The sequence below is a fragment of the Mustelus asterias genome, chromosome 12, assembly GCF_964213995.1.
Source record: "Mustelus asterias chromosome 12, sMusAst1.hap1.1, whole genome shotgun sequence".
Classification (NCBI taxonomy): Eukaryota; Metazoa; Chordata; class Chondrichthyes; order Carcharhiniformes; family Triakidae; genus Mustelus; species Mustelus asterias.
The window spans coordinates 49067547-49093407 of NC_135812.1; the positions used below are offsets into that span (position 1 = coordinate 49067547).

General features: G+C 43.7%; 1 protein-coding gene across 6 annotated transcripts in view; it reads left to right on the forward strand.

Annotated features, from left to right (window-relative positions):
* Positions 1-25861, forward strand: part of zzef1 (zinc finger, ZZ-type with EF hand domain 1) — a 257862-nt gene that overhangs the window by 136271 nt on the left and 95730 nt on the right. For all 6 annotated transcript variants that reach the window (XM_078225185.1, XM_078225186.1, XM_078225188.1 and 3 more), the window contains exons 30-35: positions 2977-3141; positions 8089-8208; positions 15938-16099; positions 21191-21323; positions 21777-21915; positions 25204-25369. In XM_078225185.1, the coding sequence (XP_078081311.1) occupies positions 2977-3141; positions 8089-8208; positions 15938-16099; positions 21191-21323; positions 21777-21915; positions 25204-25369 (885 nt within the window). The remainder of the gene's footprint in view (positions 1-2976; positions 3142-8088; positions 8209-15937; positions 16100-21190; positions 21324-21776; positions 21916-25203; positions 25370-25861) is intronic.

Below are 25861 nucleotides of genomic sequence, written 5' to 3' on the forward strand. Positions count from 1 at the left end.
TAGAACAAGGGGCGGCATGAAAGCACAGTGATTAGCACTGCTGCCTCACAGCGCCAGGGACCCGGGTTCAATTCCGGCCTCTGGTCACTGTGTGGAGTTTGCACATTCTCCCCGTGTCTGTGTGGGTTTCCTCTGGGTGCTCCGGTTTCCTCCCGCAGTCCAAAGATATGCGGGTTAGGTGGATTGGCCGTGTTAAATTGACCCTACTGTCAGGGGGATTCGTAGGGTAAATATGTGGGGTTACAGGAATAAGGTCTGGGTGAGATTGTATTCGGTGCAGACTCGATGTGCTGAATGGCCTCCTTCTGCACTGTAGGGATTCTACGAAAAGTTAGTGAGTATTTGCATTTCAAGGAGAATGTGAATAGGTAATTTAGTGGTTAAGTGTAGGGAAAATAGAAGGAAATACAAATTGAAACTGATTTTTTGTTGTTTTAATCAAAGTTTAATTTGCCAACCCACGGGTGTATTATAATAATTTTGCTGGAAGATTGCAGTCAGAATGTCCTCTCAGAAGCAGTCATTACACAGGGTGTAGGGGGAAGACAGATGGAAGAAAGGTAGATAATTAGCAGTTTCATGGTAGCGCTGGCCATGAGGAGGTTGAGCTGCTGGTGGGAGCTGTCTTGAACGGAATATGATTGTGCCCACTTTCGAATATAAATCAGATGCTGAGGGTGGGAAATTATGTTTGAGACTTGATGCAAACTCCTGAGTTACAAAGTTATTTTGGCTACAAGCTTCATGCTGTTGGCCAATAGTAACTGCACTCATGAACTGTTTGATGTGATTAAGGAAACCAGTTTACTGTTGAGCAAGAGTTGGAACTGGACGATGTTGAATCATAGAATCCCTACAGTGCAGAAAGAGGCCATTTGGTCCATCAAGTCTGCACTGACCACTTTGATTTGATTTGATTTATTATTGTCACGTGTATTAACATACAGTGAAAAGTATTGTTTCTTGCGCGTTATACAGACAAAACATACCGTTCATAGAGAAGGAAACGAGAGAGTGCAGAATGTAGTGTTACAGTCATAGCTAGGGTGTAGAGAAAGATCCACTTAATGCAAGATAAGTCCATTCAAAAGTCTGACAGCAGCAGGGAAGAAGCTGTCCTTGAGTCGGTTGGTACGTGACCTCAGACTTTTGTATCTTTTTCCCGAAGGAAGAAGGTGGAAGAGAGAATGTCCGGGTTGCGTGGGGTCCTTAATTATGCTGGCTGCTTTGCCGAGACAGCGGGAAGTGTAGACAGAGTCAATGAATGGGAGGCTGGTTTGCTTGATGGATTGGGCTACATTCATGGTCTTTTGTAGTTTGTAGACCACAATCCCATCCAGGGCCTATCCCTGTAACCCCACGTATTTACCCTGCTAACCTCCAGAAATGGAACTAAGCTCACTTGAGCTGTCTTGCACAGCCTGTGGTCCATAATGAAAGAAAAGGAATTGTTAAAAACTTGTCTTTTTCGCCTTCCTGACGAGTGTGTGAAACTCAGACGAAAAATCCAGCATGGTTTTCTGCTGGTATGTGAGCTGTGAGCATTGCTAGCCTTTGAAAACCCTTTGAAAACATTATGCTTGTACAATTCGACCCCTTTGTTTTGCCTAAAGAGTCTCAGAAATTCAACTTTTACATGAGTATGTGCAGTAATCATAGTTGATGCATTGATTTGTGATATTTGGAAACACAGATTGTGGTGCACACCTTGTTTATAATGCAGCTGTGTATCAGAGGAATGTGGTTTACCACGAGATTCTCCAAACATGTCTAGATCTACCTTTTATTGAAAAAATTTGAAGTTCAATTTGGAAAATTACCATATATTTCTGTGAAGTCACGTTGTACATGAAGATCGCAATGCATTAAGGAATCTATTTTGGTGATGAATATTCTTTGCAGTGTGTAAGGTTTGAAATTTATGCTGAGTTTTAAAAAATTCTTTCACAAGATGTGGGTGTTGCTGGCTTGGCCAGCAGTTTTATTGTCCATCCCTAAATGCCCTTGAGAAGGTGGTGATGAGCTGCTGCCATGAACCGCTGCAGTCCATGTGGTGTAGGTACACCACATGTAACTTGATTTTGTGTCTCTGTATGCCCTGTTTGAGAGCACATTTCCACTCCATCTGACGAAGGAGCAGCGCTCCGAAAGCTAATGGTATTTGCTACCAAATAAACCTGTTGGACTTTAACCTGGTGTTGTTAAAACTCTTACTGTGTAGGTACACCTGCAGTGCTGTTAGGGAGGGAGTTCCAGGATTTGACCCAGTGACAGTAAAGGAATGGTGATATAGGCTGGAACTCTCCGACCTTGACCATGGCTAGGATTGTCTGGTCCCGCTGCTGTGAATGGAGATTTGGCCGAGTACCAAATTCTCCATTCTCGCTGGTAGTGGTGGCGGTGTTATAAGATCAGAGAATTCCGACCATATTTTCAAATCAGGATGATGTGTGGTTTGAAAGGGACTTTGCAGATAGTGCTGTTCCTATATATCTGCCGTCCGTGCCCTTCTAGATGTTAGTGATCACAGGTTGAAAAGTGCTGTCGAAGGAGCTTTAGCAAGTTGCTGCAGTGCATCTTGTAGATGGTACACACTGCTGTCACTGTGCATCAGTGGTGGAAAGAGTGGGTGTTGGTGGTGGGAGGTGGTGAGTGAGATGTCAATTGAGCAAAAGCTTTGATTTTTCTGGATGGCGTCTTGAGTGTTGTTGGAACTGCGCTCATCCAGGCAAGTGGAGAGTATTCCACCACACTCCTAACTTGTGCCAAGTAGATGGTGGACAGGCTTTGGGGAGTCAAGAGGTGAGTTGCTCTCTGCAGAATTCCCAGCCTCTGATCTGCTCTTGTAACCACAATATTTATATGACTGGTCCAGTTCAGTTTCGGGTGAATGGTAATCCCTAGGATGTTGATAGGAGTGTGAGTAGAAAGTCTCCTTGATGTAAGTTACTTGTTTAAAGCACAATTCCTTGACAGTGTCTTACAGGTTCTGTCTTTGCGGAAGGCCCAGGCTAAGAGCATTATTGATGTTCTATGTGCGGTCAGCGAGTGCCTACAGTCACTGGGACAACCTCATCTCTTCCAGTTCTCCTGCATTCTCTTTTTGCAAGAAGTATTAGCCTGCCAGAAGGAATTGATTAGGTAAGTGTTAAGACTTGACTTTGTGAACCTGAGTAACTATATCCCATGGTGACTAAGCGATTGTAAACCTGACCTCTAATCAAGAGGTTTTGAAGCTTTTGCTGCCTATCTTGATGGGTCCCATTGGATGATGGGATATTCAGTCACAAGTTATTGATGTTTATCTGTCATTTTTCTCTGCTGCAGAGAAAATGTAGGCTGTGTATGATTTACCGTGGCATTTTTAAATCAGAAACTCTGCTACATCTTGCCTTCTCCCGACCTCTTAGTTCAGTAAAGTAACTTAATAAGTTTTTAAGATGACTAAAGGCATTGTTAAGGTAAATGAAGGGGGAAAAAAAACCATCCCCTCTAGTGGGGGAATCCAGTTAGACTATTCGAGAGTGATGTTAAGATGCACTTGGCCCAGAGGGTAGAGGCAATTAGGAACACACACCCTCAAAAACATTGAGGCTGGCCATCAGTTGAAAATTTTGAAACTGAAATTGATAGATTTTTGTCATGCAAGGGATGTAAAACCAATTAGGGTAAATTAAATTGTAAATCTTTTCAGCATCTTGTATAAAGCCTTCACATCTTTCCCAAGGTGTGGTGCTCAGAGTTGGACACGATACTCCAGCTGAGGCTGAACTGGTGTTTTATAAAGATTCATCAGAACTTCCTTGCCTTTTCAACCACCATCTCAACTTGCCACCTTCATACACGCATTATCTCATGTCCCACTGCTCCAGCTTCCCATTTAGAATTATCATCTTTAGACAATCCTTACACTGTTGTAACTGCTGGGGGAAAATGGAACGCTGAAGAAAATGTGAGAGAATTATGACTCTTAAATCAGGTTTTTAAAAAAAATCTTCCTTAATAACTCTGCTCAAGATTCTTCGAACCATGCTGATTCGAATGTAGCTTTGCGATACCACAATTTCAGGGTCTTTCAAGCCATCGATCTTCTCTATACCTGCTTTGGTTACCTTTCATTCCCGTCTAGCTGGCAGACTCCCTGTTAACAAAACCACATTAAGTATTCTGTGCTACGGTACATGCTGCTTGTGGATCACTGCACTACATCAGACATTGATTACCATTTTTGAATGCCACTAGAAATTACTCGTATTCTCTTTGTAATTCCGTCCTGAGGAAACTGAGTTGTTCTAGTTTACACAAGGAATTTGTTTTGTGTCCAAATATCGGCTAACCAAGAAAAACACGCAGTGGCCTCTCATAGATTCGTCACCTGATTCAATTACAAGATGCTGGCACCTTTCTGAAGTGCGTGCTTTTCATGTGGGAACCAAGATAGTAAGTGTTGGCAGTCTAGTCAACTGAGGATATAACAGCCGAGCCCAGTCCTGTCATCAACTGGTGTTCATGCTGAGATTTTCCAGGCAGCAGGGGTGGCTGATGGCGGGGGAACAGGAAACCTGGCTGATTCTTTCCTTGCCACCTCCTCCAAGCTCAGGATTACTGAGGCCAGCGAGCTCTCTGCACCCCAGTGCGATTGGCTAACTGAGCAGAGGCTGGCGACTGAGCCTGCATCCTCTTATTCCTTTGGCCTACTTCCATGCTGCTTTCATTCACAATCCACAATCATTGCACTGAACATCTTTCAATGGAAGTGATCATTATGTTGCAGCACTCATTGACAGCCGTTGGTGCAGATGTTGTTTTCTGCTGGGTTAATTTTGATTTGATTTGGAATGTTCCTGTAGTTTATATATTAAAAAATTATGTTACCAGTGTTTAGAAGTGCTGTGTGCTCTGGCCTCTCGTGCAATTGGACACCCGGTTTCTGTATGTCTGCGAGAGAGTCAGACGTTGGCTGCTAATGAAGTCAGCCTTTTCCACGTATTTTATTGCAAGCATGTGGTTAATAACCTAAATAAAACTTTCCATACATCATTTCCCAGCCAAATGTGCATGATTAAGATCCCCTTCCGCTTTTTCTTTTCCTGATTAGCTTGATATTGCACATCCCTCAATGCAGTTTTGTACACTATTGTCAATTGGAAGTAACTATTGTATTGTTTAAGTATAATGGAAATGTCTTTGGGTGAAAAGAAGAATAGAGAAGGAAATTTCAAGCTTATTCCCTTTCGAAGATAGGGTAAAATGATTTTTGGATTTGAATATTTTATTAACTCAAAATTTTATGTCTTTTCAAACATGAAAATTTGTTGGAGAGTTTAGACTTTGACGTCCTCTCAAATGATAACATTGAAAAATAATTGACAACACCATATTTAAATTATTTTGAATTGTTTGATTCTGAATTCCTATGATACAAAAAGGGAGAAATGACAGCAACACTAAAGAAGTCACTTAAGATTAATGAATTCCTTATCACTGTACATGGGATATCTGAACATTGTTTAGTGTGTATTTAAGTTGCTATTTAGGACACGTTGCTAACTGTAAGGTCCCACAACAGCCCTGAGAAACATAACCATGACTGGTGATGTGAGAATAATGTTGGCCTGGACACTGAGAGACATTGCTACAAATATTGCCAAGTGATGCAACCACTTAAGTATATAACAAAAGCAGTGTGTCACTTTAACATCGCACCACCTACAATGCTGCACTGAAGATGTCAGCTCAGATTATATCCCAAAATCTCCAAATGGGGTTTGAAGCTGCAACCTTGTAACTTGGGCAGGTGTGTTATCTACATAGCCAGCCTAACACTTCAGTGAAATTCAGTGAAACCTGAATTAGCACAATAAGATGGCAAAAGGTTGTCTTGTTAACCGTACTGATGAGGAAGCTTCCACCTTTAATACAGTCAATTTATCAATGCCTCCTAGTGTAATCACACTTGCCCGGTATAGAAAAAGTATTTTAAAAATCAACAGGAATACAAAGGTACAGTTTGAGATATCACTTGAATAGTTGTATTTTGATGATGAGTATCAATGATTTTTTAAATATAGAAATGGGATATTGTAAAATAGAAATTTAAAGTTGTATTTCTCACTTTTAGGGTGAAATGCAACTTTTAAAACTATACTTTTTTTCAAAGCCAATCTTTACTGGGTAAGCTGTCTGAAAATTGTGTGGTTTTTATTAGGATTGTTTTAAGCAGCCCTAATGTGGTGCCATTTTCCTGCATTCCCAGTACTAATGGTGCATCTAGCATTTTTGGCGAATGCAGTATTATACTGTCTGAACGTAATAAATGTTAATCTGAGAAACCCAAGCTTTAATTCCAACCGTGCGTAAGGAACTCTTGCCTCCAACATGCAACAAAATACCTGGGTTGGAGCAGTGGCCCTCAAACCTTCTCATCTGCAGACCTCTTAGGCATGGCAAAGGATTCCTCCTCTACCTACCAGTCCTACCTGACCTGCTTTCACTTGCCACTGCAGAAAAAAATCATCAGAGTTAGTGGGAAGAATGGTGCTGCTTCTGATGATATAGCATTGAGTTAATGTCTAGCTCTGAGCTGGACAACTTCAGCCTCATGTTGGGCTCCGTGTTCAGCCGATTCCACTCTGTTTTCAAGCTTTGAAAATCTGATCTTTTAGTTGTATGATGTAACAGTAACATCAATCTTGGTTCTAAAATTAAGTTATTGGTTTTGCTTATGACGACTTGGGCTGCGCTCTCTGGAGTCTGTCTGGCTGTTTGATGTCATGCGAGTGGTGGGGATGAGGGTTCTGGCCTGTCCTATATAGCCTTGGCTGTGGCATTGTGCATCAGTGGCTTGCATTCTGGACCAGCCCCTAGACCAATGGGAGGAGCACGTTTTAGAGAACCACTAGGTTAGAGAACAGCAGTCAGGTGTTTTTCCCATAATTGTAAAAGAATGAGATCAATCTGCTGAGTTTTTTTAAGTGTTACATTTCAGCCTTCATCTCCAGTCGCAAACACAATTGGTGCAAATTTACACCAAATTCAGTAGGTTTCAGTTTTCTTCCTCTTTCACCTTAAGCACAAAACTTGTCGTCTTAAAACTGCAAGTGGCCTGGGAGTCCAGGAAAATGAATTCTGTTTCTATTTTACACCCTCTGTGAAGTTGAGCTCATCAAAAGCTCTGCTGCATAACTTACACCAATTCCTGTTTGTCCATCACCTCTTGTGCTCACTGACAGAAACTGGCTCCTTGTTAAACAACTCCTCGATTTAAAATTAGATCATAGAATCCCTACAGTGCAGAAGGAGGTCATTCGGCCCATCGAGTCTGGACCGACCATGCTCCCATCTAGGCCCTATCCCCATAACCCCATGCATTTACCCCAGCTAGTCCCCCTGACACTAAGGGACGATTTATCATGGCCAATCCACCTAACCCGCACATTTTTGGACTGTGGGAGGAAATTGGAGCACCCGGAGGAAACCCATGCAGACACGAGGAGAATGTGCAAACTCCACACAGACAGTGTCCCAAGCTGGGAATCAAACCCTGTCCCCTGGCGCAGTGAGGCAGCAGTGCTAACCACTGTGCCTCTCATTACTCCATAACTTTACCCTCCCTATCATCAGCCCCACCATCCTCCGAGACATCTGTGCTTCTCTAATCCTGGCCACGTGCAAATGCCCATTTTCATCACATCCCGTGGCTGTGCCTTCAGTTGCTAAAAGAAAGGCTCTGGAATTCTGTTGTTAAACCTCTCTGCCTCTCCCTCATTTAAGATGCTGTTTTAAGCCTAACTCTTTGACCAAGGTTTTGGGCACCTGACCCTAACATTTCCTGATGTGGCTTGTCTAATTTTATATGATAGCACTCCTGTGAAATGCTTTTGGTCATCTTACTCTGTAAAAAGTTCTATTTAAATGTAAGATATTATTGTTCTATTTGACTCAAAATTAACCTAGGGTGGAGATGGGTTCATTTTTTTGAGTAATTCTTTATCTGGTTACAGATGTTCATGTGTCACCTTTATTAATGCATGTTAATTTATCGTATGTCAGCTGACCCTGTTTCTGACCCTGTCTTTGTGTCTGCAGCTATCATCAGCAGTTGGAGGGCTGCGGGAAGGAGCGATGGAATGAGCTACGACAGGCTTACTACAATCTTGTATTGCTCCTGGTCAATGCTGTCCGTCAGTTTAACTCTAAGAAAGATTGGTAGGTACTATCACCCACTCAGTACTGAACTGCGATCATTTTCCCTTTTCTTTATATTCCCATGTACTTAAGGGCAGGCCCATGAGAGAACATCAGAGCAGAGAATTCCAATTTTAGAGCCTTTTTAATGGAATTTTTTCTGCACATGTTTTTACTTGCTGTCATTCTCCCATGTTTTTCTAAGTTGGGATTGCTTGTTGATGCAGCTGCTATTTTGATGTCCTCATTATATTGGCTTAGAGGTTTTCCATGTTTGCTGCTCTGTGACTGCTGAGCCCTCAGATTTAGGATTTGTTTGTATAAATATGGATGTTCAGTTCCTGGAATCTGACGTTTTGTTTGGTTGTTCATCCAACCTTCTTGCTCTCTATCCAGAAACTGTTTCAAACTGCATCCAAATCAGAGATATCTGACAGTCAGTACTTAACTGGAGGTGCAAGACCTTCACAACTGAGATTGCTGTCTAATATATTGGCTCAGAGTAGCACTGTCTGATAGGTAGATTCTGAAAAATTCATTGTGTCATATTCTTTGCCATTCAAATCCTTCAAACATTTTAAAGAAAAATCTCCCATTTTAAAGGTGTTGGTAATACACATGTAGATCTTAAAATTTGTGGCTACAACTATCATTGTCTCATTTCAAGCTCTGCCATTGAAATTACAGCACAGAAACAGGACTTTGAGTTCAAATGGACCTACCTCGCATTAAGTTGAACGTCCTCTACACCCTAGCTATGACTGTAACACTACATTCTACACCCTCTCCTTTCCTTCTCTATGAACGGTATGTTTTGTCTGTATAGCGCGCAAGAAACAATACTTTCCACTGCATACCAATACATGTGGCAATAATAAATCGAATCAAATGGTTCCTGCCAGTGTTTGTGCCTCACATGAGCTGTGTTCTATTTTGTTCAACTTATGTGCAAATATTTCTATTTATTTTGCCTTCATTTGCTTATCTAGCTTCCCCTTAAATGCATCCCTATTCACCTCAACTGCTCCATGTGGTAGAAAATTCCATATTCTAATATTCTGTTTAAGGTGGTTCCTCCTGAGTTCTGTTTCAGATTTATTAATGATTATCATATATTGATGGCTACTCTCCCATGAGTAGAAACATCCTATCCACTTCCAGCCTATCAAACTCCTTTACAATTTGTTCAGGGCATCCCCTCAGCCCTCTCTTTTCTGGAGAAAGGAACCCAGACTATTCAGTCTTTCCTCAGCTATAACCTCTCAGTTCTTCCCTCTTGAATGTCATGTTGATTATTCTATATTAAATTTTTGGTTTCTGGGCCAGTCTTGCAGAAAGTTTTAATGTATGTCTGGCCACTGAGAACAGTTTTTTTTAACTCATTCGTGGGACCGCATTTATTGGCTGGCCAGCATTTATTGCCCATCCCAAGTTGCCTGAGGGCAGTTGAGAGTCAACCACATTGCTGTGGCTCTGGAGTCACATGTAGGCCAGACCAGGTAAGGATGGCAGATTTCCTTCCCTGAAGGACATTAGTGAACCAGATGGGTTTTTCCAACAGTTGACAATGGTTTCATGGTAATCAGTAGATTCTTAATTCAAGATTTTTTTATTGAATTCAAATAATACCATCTGCCATGGTGGGATTCGAACCTAGGACCCCCAGAATATTAGCTGAGTTTTCTGGATTAATAGTCTAGCGATAATATCACTAACTCATCGCCTCCCCAAAGTGAGCAATATGAAGCCAACTGGGCTGAAAGGGAGACAATTCCTCATCAATTGACTGAGGTGACTGACGACACCGAGTTTGCATTCCTCAGTGGCTTTGGGGGAGAGGGGAAACTTCTAGTCTTAACCAGTTGCAATAGAGTCTAAAACAGCTTGAGAGTTGTTCATTCTTTTAGAAAGAGATTTGAAATCAGTGATTCTTTGGGCTCTGATTGTAACATGCTGGGAAAGTTGGAGAGAGATTCTTTCCTGTGCTTCGACACAATGGATGTAGACTAAAGCATCTTTTGGCTTTCCATTCTGCAAGGAAGAATGGTATGTGATGCACTCCAATTCTAAGTCTGTTGATAGTCAAAGATTGACATCTTGGTTGTAAGACCTACCCGAGGTGAGAGTCTGTCGACTTGTCAACTCTTCCTGTTTACAGTCTTGTTGGGCAGTTCAACAATGCAACCAACAATGCACGTGTTTTGGCTGTTGTGAGGATCAGTTCACGAGGTGAAACGTTTCCTTTGCTGATGGCAAATACTTTCGATGCCTTGGTTAAAAATTATGCACGGTAGTTTAAACCTGAATAGGTTATGATGATTCTGGACAAGAAAGTCCTTAACACTCACTACTAGAGTATAATATTCCAACAGTTTTTGTCATTTTAAATAATTTGGGCAGCTGTTTTACATGATCAATTTCCTTATGGATCATAGGTCCCTGATCTTGTTGTTTATAAAGACACCCTGCAAGATCTGGCTTTTTGCCTAGCTACCACCCCATCCCACTGCCACCAGACTCTTTCTTAACAATGCTCCACCCCACCACCACCTTCCTCAGCAGTTACTTTAATTGGTAAATCCCCTCTCCTAGCATATTAGAATGGCTCATGGACATCTCTAATTTCACTAACCAGCTTTAAGGGAAATGTAGCACTTTCTCCACCTAAAGGTGCTTATTATACTTAGCATATGGGCTCAATTGCCAAAGCCAGGAGCCTCATTCTCCATGATGTAGCAGAGGGAAGGTTGGTCTCCTTGTGCAGGACAGTAACATGTGGCTAGTCAGGGTTTTGAGTTTAATCAATCTGGTTGGTATCGAGGTGGAGTTGACAAAGCAACTGTGCTAAAAGGTGATTTAGGAACTTCAATTTGACGGCATTTCTGACACCAAATGTGGAAGGTATCGAATTGTCCTTTTGACAGTGAATCATAGAGTGCAGAAGGTCATTCAGCCCATCAAGTCTGCACAGGCTCTCCAACAGACCCTATCCCCGTTGCCCCACGTAATGTATCCCACCACTTCACCTAACCTATAATCTTGGGACGCGAAGGGACAATTTAGCCGGTGAGGCCAGTGAGCCTCACATCTGTAGTGGGTAAGTTGTTAGAAGGTATTTTGAGAGACAGGATCTACAGGCATTTAGAGACCCAAGGACTGATTAGGGACAGTCCGCATGACTTTGTGAGTGGAAAATCATGTCTCACAAATTTGATTGAGTTTTTTGAAGGGGTACCCAAGGAGGTAGATGAGGGCAGTGTAGTTGATATTGTCTACATGGACTTTAGCAAGGCCTTTGACAAGGTACCACATGGTAGGTTGTTGCATAATGTTAAATCTCACGGGATCCAGGGTGAGGTAGCCAAATGGATACAAAATTGGCTTGATAACAGAAGACAGAGGGTGGTTGTAGAGGGTTGTTTTTCAAACTGGAGGCCTGTGACCAGTAATGTGCCTCAGGGATCGGTGCCAGGTCCACTGTTATTTGTCATTTATATCAATGATTTGGATGAGAATTTAGTAGGCATGGTTAGTATGTTTGCAGATGACACCAAGATTGGTGGCATAGTGGACAGTGAAGAAGGTTATCTCGGATTGCAATGGGATCTTGATCATTTGGGCCAGTGGTCTGACAAATGGCAGATGGAGTTTAAGCTAGGTAAATGTGAGGTGATGCATTTTGGTACATCGAACCAGGGCAGGACTTACTCAGTTAACTGTAGAACGTTAGGGAGAATTATAGAACAAAGAGTTCTAGGGGTACAGGTTCATAGCTCCTTGAAAGTGGAGTCACAGGTGGACAGAGTGGTGAAGAAGGCATTCGGCATGCTTGGTTTCATTGGTCAGAACATTGAATACAGGAGTTGGGAGGTCTTGTTGAAGTTGTACAAGATATTGGTAAGGCCACACTTGGAATACTGTGTACAGTTCTAGTCACCCTATTATAGAAAGGATATTATTAAACTGGAAAGAGTGCAGAAGAGATTTACTAAGATGCTACTGGGACTTGATGGATTGAGTTATAAGGAGAGGCTGGATAGACTGAGACTTTTTTCTCTGGTGCGTAGGAGGCTGAGGGGGTGATCTTATAGAGGTCTATAAAATAATGAGGGGCATAGGTCAGCTAGATAGTCAATATCCTTTCCCAAAGGTAGGGGAGTCTAAAACTAGAGGGTGTAGGTTTAAGGTGAGAGGAGAGAAATACAAAAGGGTCCAGAGGAGCAATTTTTTTCACACAGAGGGTGGTGAGTGTCTGGAACAAGCTGCCAGAGGTAGTGGTTGAGACGGGTACAATTTTGTCTTTTATAAAGCGTTTAGGCAGTTACATGGGTAAGATCGGTGTAGAGGGATATGGGCCAAACGCGGGCAATTGGGACTAGCGTAGGGGTTTTTAAAAAAGGGACGGCATGGACAAGTTGGGCCGAAGGGCCTGTTTCCATGCTGTAAAGCTCTATGACCCTTAGCATGGCTAATCCACCTAACCTGCACATTTTTGGACTGTGGAAGGAAACCAGAATACCCAGAGGAAACCTACACGAACATGGGGAGAATGTGCAAACTCCACACTGTCACCCAAGGCCGGAATTGAACCTGGAGCTGTGAGACAGCAGTGCTAACCACTGTGTCAACTTTTCCCATCTGTTTTCATAATTGAAGTTTTTCAAGCCTGGAATCATTCTGTCTCTGGGTCAAAGTCCTGGAACTCCCTCCCTAACAGCAGTGTGGGTGTACCTGCACCACATGGACTGTAGCAGTTCAAGAAGACAGCTCACCACCACCTTCTCAAAGGTAATAAAACATAAACTCCAAACCAATACGTCTGTTAAGTGGAATATTAAAAATGTCCCACTTACATCAAAAGATGTCACACCTAATGTTAATGCTGACTTGCTTCCATTTGGCCTCAAATATATTTAGCCTCAATAACCATATACATTTTCAGCTTTCAAAAAAGTGTTTTATGTACAGAAGGGTGAGCAGTAAGTCATGAGCACACTCTTGAACCAGTTAATGGGAGCTGTGGGACCAGGGTGTCTGAGGCAAAACCAAATGCAGAATTTCCTGTCGGTGGACTGGTGAATATATCCAGACTGTGCTGTGAGCTTACAGGCACAGTCACAGTTTGCTGTCTGGGGAACAACAAGCAGCCTCTTGCCAAACATTTCTCTGTGTTCCTAGGCATGCTCTATTCTTTTTAAATACAAGAATAACAGTGCTCCTCACGAGTGTCATTTTAGTGGATATCTTAAATAAACTTAATTTATTTTAATAGTTAATAGATATATTTTTTAAAAAACTACCAACAACTCAGTTTCCACAGAGAAACATCTGACACTTGACAAAATAATGGAAAGTAAGAGAGGAGTTTGAGAAGGCGAGATAGTCCAGCCAGAAACGAGGGTTTTCTAAAGGCAGAGGAAGAGATGGTAATCTGGGTATACTGAAGGAAGCAGTTCCGGAAGTGTGGCAGAAAGGCTAAAGGAGCAACCATGGAACATACTGAGATGATGAACAGGGAAAGACCAAAGGGTTCATCAGTCTTGCCCTGCTATGACTATTACATCATGACTAGACACTACCTACCATGGCCATGCAATCTCCTGAAACTGCTAAAAATAGTGGGATGGGTGGGGGGTTAATTTGGAGGGGAAAACCAGTTGTTGGTGTTCACTCAGCAGGAGTGTTGGGACAGTGACCATCTTTCCGTGTTTGGGAATGAGTTTCTGGTGAGAAAGTTTATTACTTTGTGTCTGTGGTAATGTTGACTTCATTACACAGATCACAACAAAAACAGAAAATCTGGAAAATCTCAGCAGGTCTGACAGCATCTGTGGAGAGAGAATAGAGCCAACGTTTTGAGTCTAGGTGACCCTTCATCAGAGCATGGATGGCAATGTTGGGAAGTTGTAGTCACAACAGCTTACAATGCATGCAGGACCTTACGGTGGGAACAGATCTGCAAGTTAGAGAGAGGAAACGCTGTGGAGTGAAGAGGATCTTGAAGACGATTCTCTGATGACAATCCAATGGAGCCCAGCTGGGGCTAGATGAGTTAAACAGATCACCGTTTCCATGTGGTATTAACATTTATCTTGATGTCCTCTTGCATTTAAAACCCAGTTTGCTGCAGTTCTGAATCAGATGACAATGCTACTGGAGGCTTAACTACTCAAAGCATCAGAATTGTTCAGTTGCATTCCTGACGGAGGAGTGATCTGCTGCTAACCATTTGTCCCTTATGCTGGAGAACTGCTTTTACCTGTGGACGAGCAGCCATAGATACTTTTATCAGTAAAAACATGCAAATAGATTCCACCCGTATAATGCAGAGAGTTTTTCTTAGAACAGGAAGAGGTTTGTCTTGTATCCTGATGGTGAGCATGTGAGTATATGCTGCTGAATGTTTCAGGGAAGGAAAGGCCTGTCTTACTGAAATGCACCATTAGATGAAGTGGTTTCAGGGCACAGAGATATGTGTTCTCCCAAGTCTTTAGGAATATACCTACAATGTAAGTAACAAGTGGTCATAATCCCAGATGACCATAGGCTGCTCTCTCCTTGAGGGGGAGAGCTGACTGGTGGTGATTTAACCTGAGAATCACCACACCTCAGGTGAGGGGCAAAGTTGACAAGGCGGGCCTTCTTTAATAACCTCAGCCGGATTGGGAATTGAATCACTCTGCATCACAAACCAGCCCCGTCCTGAGCTAACTAACTCCCCACCTACAATGTACACAGTTGTGGACAAATGTATTTAGCCATCTTGACAAAAAGTAGCTAGTCAATCGTTCCATGTCATCGAGTGGCTTTTCTTTGGCAGTGACTGCTCGTACTTTTTGCAAAGCTACAGGATCAGGGTGCTTAGAATGGCTTCCAAATGTCCTTAAATGCTACAAACAGGTGAAAGGGTCAATAAGGCTGACGGGTGTACATTTGGACTGCAATCAACACCTGCCTCTTCCCATGACCCTCCGTTCATGAGCATCACCACCTGTAATATGTCCAGATACACTGACTGTGGGGATGATGTTGCCAATGAGGCTGAAGCATGGATAAGCATGGGCGGCATGGTGGCACAGTGGTTAGCACTGCTGCCTCACAGCGCCAGGGACCCGGGTTCGATTCCCGGCTTGGGACACTGTCTATGTGGAGTTTGCATATTCTCTCTGTCTGCGCGGGTTTCCTCTGGGTGCTCCGGTTTCCTCCTACAGTCCAAAATATGCGGATTATGTTGATTGGCCATGCTAAATTGACCCTGGTGTCAGGGGTATCAGCGGGGTAAATATATGGGATTATGGAAATTGGGCCTGGGTGGGATTGTGGTCTGTGTAGACTCGATGGGCCGAATGGCCTCCTTGTGCACTGTAGAGATTCTATGATCCTTCTAAGAAGATTGCAAAGACAAGAGAGAGAGGGGAAAGCTTAAAACCTAATTGCAATCTCCAACCTAGACTTTTTAATTCAGAGCTAATAGTGGGTCACTTTTATTTATTTCACATTTATTGATTAGGTTGTTCGTTTGTAATTGCTAGTTCCATTCAAGGTAACATTAGTGATAATCTGTAGCTCTTCTCCCCTCCATCACGCCTCCCCACCCACTTGTGAAATTCAGCTCCGGTAATGTGATAACGATTCTCATTCAAGCTAATATGTAACGCTTGCTACATGACTTCCCGAATAGCCTCAGAGTTTAGTGAATTCAAAGTGAACATTCTTCCTTTCTTCATACTATACTTTTGGTTTGTTTTAGGTCTCTACTCCCGGCGCTCTCTTGTGTTCAGACCTGCCTGTTGCATCTGCTAGATATGGGCTGGGAGCCAATGGACATGCCCTTCTTCAATGACATCAAGCTACCTGATCTCTTGTTGGCAATGTCACAGGAAAATATCAGTATCCACGACAGTGCTATTCAGTGAGTACAAGTGCAGCACAGTCTTACCCAACTATAATATGTGCAATAAAAATGTTTCGGGGAGAATTCACATACGACAGCCTGGATATAGCTGGAGCGGCACTGTGGTTAGCGCTGCTGTCTCACAACCAAAGTAACTTCATTGATGTGTTACTGTAAGCCTACTTGTGACTCATAAATAAATTTTACTTTAGGACTCCAGAGAGCCCAGCGCAAGTCGTCATAAGCATAACCAATAACGTAATTTTAGAACCAAGATTGATGTTCTAATGTATGTTACATCATACAACTGAGAGATCAGATTTTCAAAGCTTGAAAACAGAGTGGAATCGGCTGAACACGGAGCCCAACATGAGGCTGAAGTTGTCCAGCTCAGAGCTAGACATTAACTCAATGCTATATCATCAGAAGCAGCACCATTCTTCCCACTAACTCTGATGATTTTTCTCTGCAGTGGCAAGTGAATGCAGGTCAGGTAGGACTGGTAAGTGTTAATTGCAGTGTTAATATAAGCCTACTTGTGACATTGATAAATAAACTTTAAATTAGCTGGCACTGTATGAAGGCTATCTAGCTGCATATTTAAATTTGCTGCTAAAAAAATCCATGTAATTATTGATCCCCTGAATATCTACTTTTTAAAAAAAGTTTACATTAACACTGCAATGAAGTTACTGTGAAAATCACCTAGTCGCCACACTCCGGCATCTGTTCGGGTACACTGAGGGAGAATTTTAACATGGCCAATGCATCTAACTGGCACGTCTTTCAGACTGGGAGGAAACCGGAGCATCCCGAGGAAACCCACGCAGACACGGGGAGAACGTGCAGACTCCACAGTGACTCAAGCCAGGAATTGAACCTGGGACCCTGGCGCTGTGAGGCAGCAGTGCTAACCACTGTGCTGCCCTTATATTCTCATTGTATCTATGAAGGACTTTATATAAGACTGATATTTAAGCAACTTAATAAGATAAAATTGTAAACGTGTTAAATTGTTTTGAACAGTTTTTCCAGCAGCAACTGATGTGTATATTTCCCTGTTAATCCCAAAAGGATATCCTGTGCCTTAGACTTTCCGTAAATAATTGCAATCAACGACGGTGTCTGTGTTGTTCCTTGTTTCTCTTCACACTAACCATTTTTCTGTTTCAGACAAAATTATCCAAACTCCCAACAATAGCTGCTAATACTTGCCCCAGATCTACGGTGGCACAGTGGTTAACGCTGCTGCCTCACAGCGCCAGGGACCCGAGTTCAATTCCCAGCTTGGGCCACTGTCTGTGCGGAGTTTGTACGTTCTCCCCGTGTCTGCGTGGGTTTCCTCTGGGTGCTCCAGTTTCCTCCCACAATCCAAAGATGTGCGGGTTAGGTTAATTAGAACATAGAACATAGGAACATAGAAAGACTACAGCACAAAACAGGCCCTTCGGCCCCACAAGTTGTGCCGAACATATCCCTACCTTTTAGGCCTACCTATAACCCTCCATCCTATTAAGTCCCATGTACTCATCCAGGAGTCTCTTAAAAGACCCTATTGATGTCCAAAGATGTGCGGGTCAGGTTGATTGGCCAGGTTAAAAATTGCTCCTTAGAGTCCTGAGATGCGTAGATTAGCGGGTAAATATATGGGGGTAGGGCCCGGGTGGGATTGTGGTCGGTGCAGACTCGATGGGCCGAATGGCCTCCTTCTGCACTGTAGGGTTTCTGTGATTTCTGTGAGTTTTCCTGCACTACCACTGACGGCAGCCGATTCCACTCGCCCACCACCCTCTGTCTGAAAAACTTCCCCCTAACATTTCCCCTGTACCTACCCCCCCAGCACCTTAAACCTGTGTCTTCTCGTAGCACAGTAAGAAGTTTAACAACACCAGGTTAAAGTCCAACAGGTTTATTTGGTAGCAAAAGCCACACAAGCTTTCGGAGCCCCAAGTCCCTTCTTCAGGTGAGTGGGAATTCTGTTCACAAACAGGGCATATAAAGGCACAAACTCAATTTACATGAATAATGGTTGGAATGCGAATACTTACAGCTAATCAAGTCTTTAAGATACAAACAATGTGAGTGGAGAGAGCATCAAGACAGGCTAAAGAGATGTGTATTGTCTCCAGACAGGACAGCCAGTGAAACTCTGCAGGTTCAGGCAGGCTGTGGGGATTACAAATAGTGTGACATGAACCCAATATCCCGGTTGAGGCCATCCTCATGTGTGTGGAATTTGGCTATCAGTTTCTGCTCAGCGACTCTGCGCCGTCGTGTGTCGTGAAGGCCGCCTTGGAGAACGCTTACCCGAATATCAGAGGCCGAATGCCCGTGACCGCTGAAGTGCTCCCCAACAGGAAGAGAAAGTCTTGCCTGGTGATTGTCGAGCGGTGTTCATTCATCCGTTGTCGCAGCGTCTGCATGATTTCCCCAATGTACCATGCCTTGGGACATCCTTTCCTGCAGCGTATCAGGTAGACAACATTGGCCGAGTTGCAAGAGTATGTACCGTGTACCTGGTGGATGGTGTTCTCACGTGAGATGATGGCATCTGTGTCGATGATCCAGCACGTCTTGCAGAGGTTGCTGTGGCAGGGTTGTGTGGTGTCATGGTCACTGTTCTCCTGAAGGTTGGGTAGTTTGCTGCGGACAATGGTCTGTTTGAGGTTGTGCGGTTATTTAAAGGCAAGAAGTGGGGGTGTGGGGATGGCCTTGGCGAGATGTTCGTCTTCATCAATGACATGTTGAAGGCTCCGGAGGAGATGCCGTAGCTTCTCCACTCCGGGGAAGTACTGGACGACGAAGGGTACTCTGTCCACCGTGTCCCGTGTTTGTCTTCTGAGGAGGTCGGTGCGGTTTTTCGCTGTGGCGCATCGGAACTGTTGATCGATGAGTCGATCACTATATCCTGTTCTTATGAGGGCATCTTTCAGCGTCTGGAGGTGTCTGTTGCGATCCTCCTCATCCGAGCAGATCCTGTGTATACGGAGGGCTTGTCCGTAGGGGATGGCTTCTTTAACGTGTTTAGGGTGGAAGCTGGAGAAGAGGAGCATCGTGAGGTTATCCGTGGCATTCGGCCTCTGATATTTGGGTAAGCGTTCTCCAAGGCGGCCTTCACGACACACGACAGCGCAGAGTCGCTGAGCAGAAACTGATAGCCAAGTTCCGCACACATGAGGACGGCCTCAACCGGGATATTGGGTTCATGTCACACTATTTGTAATCCCCACAGCCTGCCTGGACCTGCAGAGTTTCACTGGCTGTCCTGTCTGGAGACAATACACATCTCTTTAGCTGTAAGTATTCGCATTCCAATCATTATTCATGTAAATTGAGTTTGTGTCTTTATATGCCCTGTTTGTGAACAGAATTCCCACTCACCTGAAGAAGGGGCTTGGGGCTCCGAATGCTTGTGTGGCTTTTGCTACCAAATTGCTACCTGTTGGACTTTAACCTGGTGTTGTTAAACTTCTTACTGTGTTTACCCCAGTCCAACGCCGGCATCTCCACATCATGATTACCATCTTCTCGTAGCAGCCATTTCCACCCTGGGATAAAGCCTCTGAGAGTCCACCCGATCTATGCCTCGCAACATCTTATATACCTCTATTAGGTCTCCTCTCATCCTACGTCTCTCCAAGGAGAAAAGACCGAGCTCCCTCAGCCTATCCTCATAAGGCATGCCACTCAATCCAGGCAACATCCTTGTAAATCTCCTCTGCACCCTTTCAATCTTTTCCACATCCTTCCTGTAATGAGGCGACCAGAACTGAGCACAGTACTCCAAATGGGGTCTGACGAGGGTCTTATATAGCTGCATCATTATCCCCGGACTCCTAAACTCAATCCCTCGATTGATAAAGGCCAGCACACCATATGCCTTCTTACCCACCTCCTCCACCTGCGGGGCCGATTTTAGAGTCCTATGGACCCCGAAGGTCCTTCTGATCTTCTACAGTACTAAGAGTCTTTCCCTTAATATTGTACTCCTTCATCTCATTTCACCTGCCAAAATGGACCACTACGCATTTATCTGGGTTGAAGTCCATCTGCCACTTCTCCGCCCAGCCTTGCATCCTATCTATGTCCCTCTGTAACTTCTGACATCCCTCCAGACTATCCACAACCCCACCAACCTTCGTGTCGTCGGCAAACTTACCAACCCATCCCTCCACTTCCTCATCCAGGTCATTTATGAAAATGACAAACAGCAAGGGTCCCAGAACAGATCCCTGGGGCACACCACTAATTGGCCATGCTAAATTGCCCCTTAGTGTCAGGGGAATTTGCAGGGTAAATACATGGAGTTACGGGGATAGTGCATGAGTGGGATTGTTGTTGGTGCAGGCTCGATGGGCCGAATGGCCTCCTTCTGCACTGTCGGGATTCTATGAAATACATCACCTTGAATGTAAAGAAGTGCTTCACATCATTGTCAAACAGGAGTTGGGAGGGCCTCTGAGATTGGGGAGGGTCTCTGAGATTGGGGAGCAATATCGTCTGCAGGGAAGCAATTCCAGAAGATGATGATTGAAATTTCTAACACTAATTTGGTGGGTTAGGAGAAGGGAGTTGAAGGCCCGAGTTTAAAGATCAGGTTGTGATCCACAAAGTACGATGGCAGGTCCCTTAGGAATCTAAGGGTAAAGAAAATTTTGAATTCAGTGTATTGTGAGGGTGGGGAGTCAGTAAAGGGTGGTGAGGATGAAATGATGAGTGAGTGGGATTTGTTTTAGAATGGAGAGCTAGGTGAGAACGGGCTTTGGTTTTGGATTGGGAATGGGGTTTGCTGTCTGGGATGATAGGGAAGTAGATTCAGTAAAGAATGGGGTGTTAGGTGAGGGGCATTTGGTACAGAATGGGCTGCAAGGTGTCAAAGCTTTGGTATAAAATGGGAGAGATTCAGTATTAAGTGGGTTTTGGAGCTGCAAGTGTTAGGCTAGGGTGGAGTTCAGGAAGCAAACCCAGATCTGCACAGGTAGCCGGGGGCGGGGTGGGGGGGGGGGGGGGGGGGGGGGTTGCTTTCAGTCCAGAGATAAAGCGTTGTGTTTCAAACTACTGTAAAAACGTTTTTGGACTGCATGTGATTGAAATCTTGCATTTATTCAGCCAGTGGAGTGAAGATGATGAGATTGCAGATTATGAGTGCAACAAAGAGTGGATGGAGGAATGTCAGGATGGAATACAGCTTCGTGTCTGGTATGAGAGGATGTCTAGTGCTACAGCTGAGGAGAAGAGGAGGGTAAGTAGGTGCTTTAAGTAGGATTCATTTACTCCTTGCATCACTTGACATTTCTCATTGGCATGCAACACTTCACATTTAAATGTGAGAAAAGAAGCACTGGTTTGTGAGAATTTTCTAATGGTTTATATTTTTATTCACTAAGTGGTGACAGCATATACTGCTCAATGTGCTTTCTGCACGAGTGGGGAAGAGGGACACGCTGTTTCTAAGCGTGATTTGGTTGATGACTTGGATACAGTTTACTTATTTTGACAGATTTGTTTCAATTTCTGTGCAAGAGATAATCCTGTGCACATATTTTTGTTTTTTTTTGATATTGTGCAAAAATTACGTATTTCCCTTCTGCCGGCCACTAACCCAGTAGTGGCTTCCACCGTTTCTGAAGGAACAACCTATGATGTTTTAAAGCTTGGAACTTGCAATGACTAATTTGTTTGTGTTTTGTGACAGATGCACATGTTTGTTGCGCGTTACTGTGACCTGTTGAATGTGGAGATATCCTGTGATGGGTGTCATAAAATCGCTCCTTGGCATCGTTACCGGTGTCTTCAGTGTCCAGACATGGATCTCTGCAAAACATGTTTCCTCGGTAAGAATTTGGCCCTGATGTGAAGTGAAGATGACTTGCCTTCTGTACACTGCTGCTCAGGGCTTTGGACAGGTGGAGTTTAGCCTAAATACGCTATGGTTTGCTTTATTTGCCATAAGCACAGGAATTTAACAGTCATGGAAAAGTACTTTTGAAGAGAGCGCAATTTGCTTTGAACTCTTTTAAAGTACTGTATAAGAAAACATATTGATTGCAGAGCAGAGGTGATATGACACTCAGCTGAATCAGTGGAGGAGGAGACAGATGTATTCTGGCTGTATAGCTTGTCGCTCAGGCTGCATTTTGAACATGTAAGCAGTTCACCAATCAATGCAGGGAAATGTCTGCACCCTGGATCTGGAGTGTCAAAGGAGCTGGTCCTTCCTGTCCTGGGTGCTGAGCTATCAGGGAAGGAATGTAACAGCAGAGTATAGCATGCTCTCCCTTTGATCAGGTCATAACTGATCTGTATCTCGACTCCATTTTCCTATCTTTGATCCCCATCCCTTGATTTCATAGAATTTCATAGAATCCCTACAGTGCAGAAAGAGGCCATTTGGCCCATCGAGTCTGCACCGACCACAATCCCACCCAGGCCCTACCCCCTTATCTCTACATATTTACCCGCTAATCCCTCTAACCTATGCATCTCAGGATACTAAGGGGCAATTTTACCATGGCCAATCAACCTAACCCTCACATCTTTGGACTGTGGGAGGAAACCGGATCACCCGGAGGAAACCCACATAGACACGAGGAGAATGTGCAAACTTCACACAGACAGTGACTCAAGCCGGGAATCGAACCCAAGTCCCTGGAGCTATGAAGCAGCAGTGCTAACCACTGTGCTACCGTGCCGCCCATTAGCCAACAATCTCGATCTCGAAAGCTCCAACTGATTACCAACTTCCACAGCCTTTTTGGGAGAGTTCCAAATTTCTGCTTCCCTTTGTGTGAAAAGGCGCTTCCTCATAACCCTCATGACTTCTAGTTTCCAGGTTTGGCTCTGTTGTTCTGGATCATAGAAGAAAATAGTATCACAGTATTTACCGGATGGAATTCTTTTAATATATTAAGTGCCCCGATCAGATGACTCATCAATCTTCTAAACTCAAGAGAACCAGAGTCACAGGATGATGTAGGATAGGGATCCATTACAGCTGTGCTGGATTTTTGTAAGAGCTATCTAAATAGTCCTACTCTCCAGCTCTCTTCCTATAGCCCAGACAATGTTTCCCTTTTAGTTATCCACTTACCTTTTGAAAGTTATTGTTGAATTTGCTTCCACCAGAACGTTTCAGACCATTAATCTCTGAGTAAAGGTTTTATGTTCCCCCTGGTTCTTTTGCCATTTCTCTTCAATCTGTGTCTTCCTGACCCTTCTGCCACTAGAAACTGTCTCTCCTTAATTACTCTTACTCTATCTAAATCCTTCATAATGTTGAACACTCCTATCAAATCTCCTTTTTAACCTTCTCTGCTCTACCCAGTTTCTCTCGTCTTTCACTTTTAGTTTCATCCTAGTAAATCTCTCTCCATTGTCCCTAAGGCACTGACATCCTTCCTAAAGTGTGCTCTTCGAATTGGCCGCAATACTTCAACTAACGGCCAGCCAGTGATTTATAATGGTTTACCATAGCTTCTTTGCTTTTATATTCAATGCTTCTTATTAAAATCGAGTATTCCAATGCTATGTTAGTAGTTTTCCCAGCTTGTCCTGCTACCTTGAAAGATTCATGTATGTACACATCATTCTCTCCATTCCTGTGCACCTTTTGAATTGTACCAATGAGCTTAGAATCCATAGAATCCCTACAGTGCAGAAGGAGACTGTTTGGCCAATTGAGTCTGCACCGACTACAATCCCACCCAGGCCATATCCCCTTAACCCCATGTATTTATGCTTTGCACTTTGGGCTGAGTGACAGAGGGAGGGAGGCCAACAATCTGGGCTAGCCATCGAGCTGGGGTGGGGAGGGCAGCCTGCTAGGGTAGTCAGGGCTGCGGGGGGAGGGGGGAGATTGTGGGGGGGTGGATCAGGGGGAGGGAGGATTGGGAGATTGGGGCTGGGGGGGGGGGGGGGGTGGTGTCGAGGCTGGCCCAGGCATGTTTTGGGGGTCAGCGATCAGGTTGCGGGGCTGGCCGGCAACAGGGGCCACTGCGCATGCACTGATCTCGGCATTGACCGATCGGTCCATGCACAGTGGGGCCCGCTCAACGTGATGCTGCCCACCTCTCCAATGGGAATAGACCCTGCCCCCAGCATTTTAACGTGAATCACACTAGTGAACTCTGCAGTGCACAGAGTGTGGGCGATTCATTTTTAAACTCCTGCTGAAAAAAACAGTTGAATTTACTCCAGTTTTTGCTCCAGCTTAGAATTAGTTTGGGAGAATTGCCCCCTTCATATGTTTCCGTTTGAAAACCAACCTCCTAGATATTTGGCCACAAGAAACCTCTCATCCTGCTATGAACCCTTCACTTCACAAGGCGTGTGTAAGAACAAATAACATTCTTTATTTTAAACTTGTGAAAGCTTACTTGGAATGCGCAGTCCAAGGGTAAAATACATACTTCAGCATACATAAGACTTTTAGCATACAAAACATACTGATTATGAGCCATAAGGGAGCAAATACATTCTGTCCATGACACTTGCTAAAATTTATCTCTGATTCGTAGAAATAACACAAGATTACTGCACAATCTGATGTGTGTTTTTTCTGTTATCCAAAGGATGGGAGACCTTGTGACATTTCCATTGACCAGTTTACAGCAACAAAGATTTCTGTTTGCTGTGTAACATGACGTCACCAATATTGCACTTTTAAGAAACCATTTCTATTTGTAGTTGTGTGAACTTATTTATGGGAATTGTCCTGAGCACTGTCTGATGATGGTCTGAAAGTCGTTGCAGTTGTAAAGATGAACAATAAGGCTGTGCAGCCTGGAACTGAGTGAAGGCATTTTGCTCTCATTTGATATTGCTTTTCTTAGTAAACTGAAATGTATTATTCCCCTGCACTGCTAACCCTCACCCATTGCTACATGCTGTTTTCTTAAAATGTCGTATTTGATTAATGTAGTGTGAATGAGCTACTTACGGTAACATTAATATTTCCTTGTGCAATATATTGAATGTAGTTTTGCCAGAGGTTTTTCTGAATATTAAACCTCTACAATCTAGAGTGCCAATTGTCAGGGAAATTGGTCTTCAGCAGCTTTAACCTCAGTCCTGAAGATCAGTTGTTTCACTATTTATTTTTTGATGCTGATTTTATTCTTCAGGTGGAGTGATGCCTGAACATCACGAAGATTATCATAAAATGGTAAACATGGAGTATGCATGTGATCACTGTCAGGGGCTGATCATAGGTCGCAGGATCAACTGCAATGTATGTGATGACTTCGACCTCTGCTTTGGCTGCTATTTTGCAAAGAAGTACCCTGACAGGTAACCAAGAACAGTGATGTATAACTGAACCACCACTTGCTACTCCTTCCTCTGGCATTAGAATTGAGGGCTGCACTGCTAGGGACACAAGACTAGACTGTCAGCAACAACTTGCATTAATGTAGTGCCTTTAATGTAAAAAAATGCCTCGGTGCTTCACAAGAAAGTTACCAGATAAAATCTGATGTCAAGCCACAGAAGGAACCATTTGGCCAGATGACCAAAAGTCTGATTGAAGAGGTAGGTTGTGAGGTGGGTCATATCAGAGGAAAGAGAGATTTAAGGAGGGAATTCCAGAGGTCAGGGCTGAGGCAATAAAGGTCAACACTAGAATCATGAATGGTCAAGAGTCCAGAATTGGTTGAATGCAGAGTTCTGGGGGAGACAGGTGTGCTGCAAAGGTGGAGGAGGTTATGGAGATGGGGAGGAGCGAGGACACAGAGAGATTTTAAAACAAGGATGAGATATTTCAAATCAAAGTTTTGCTTAACC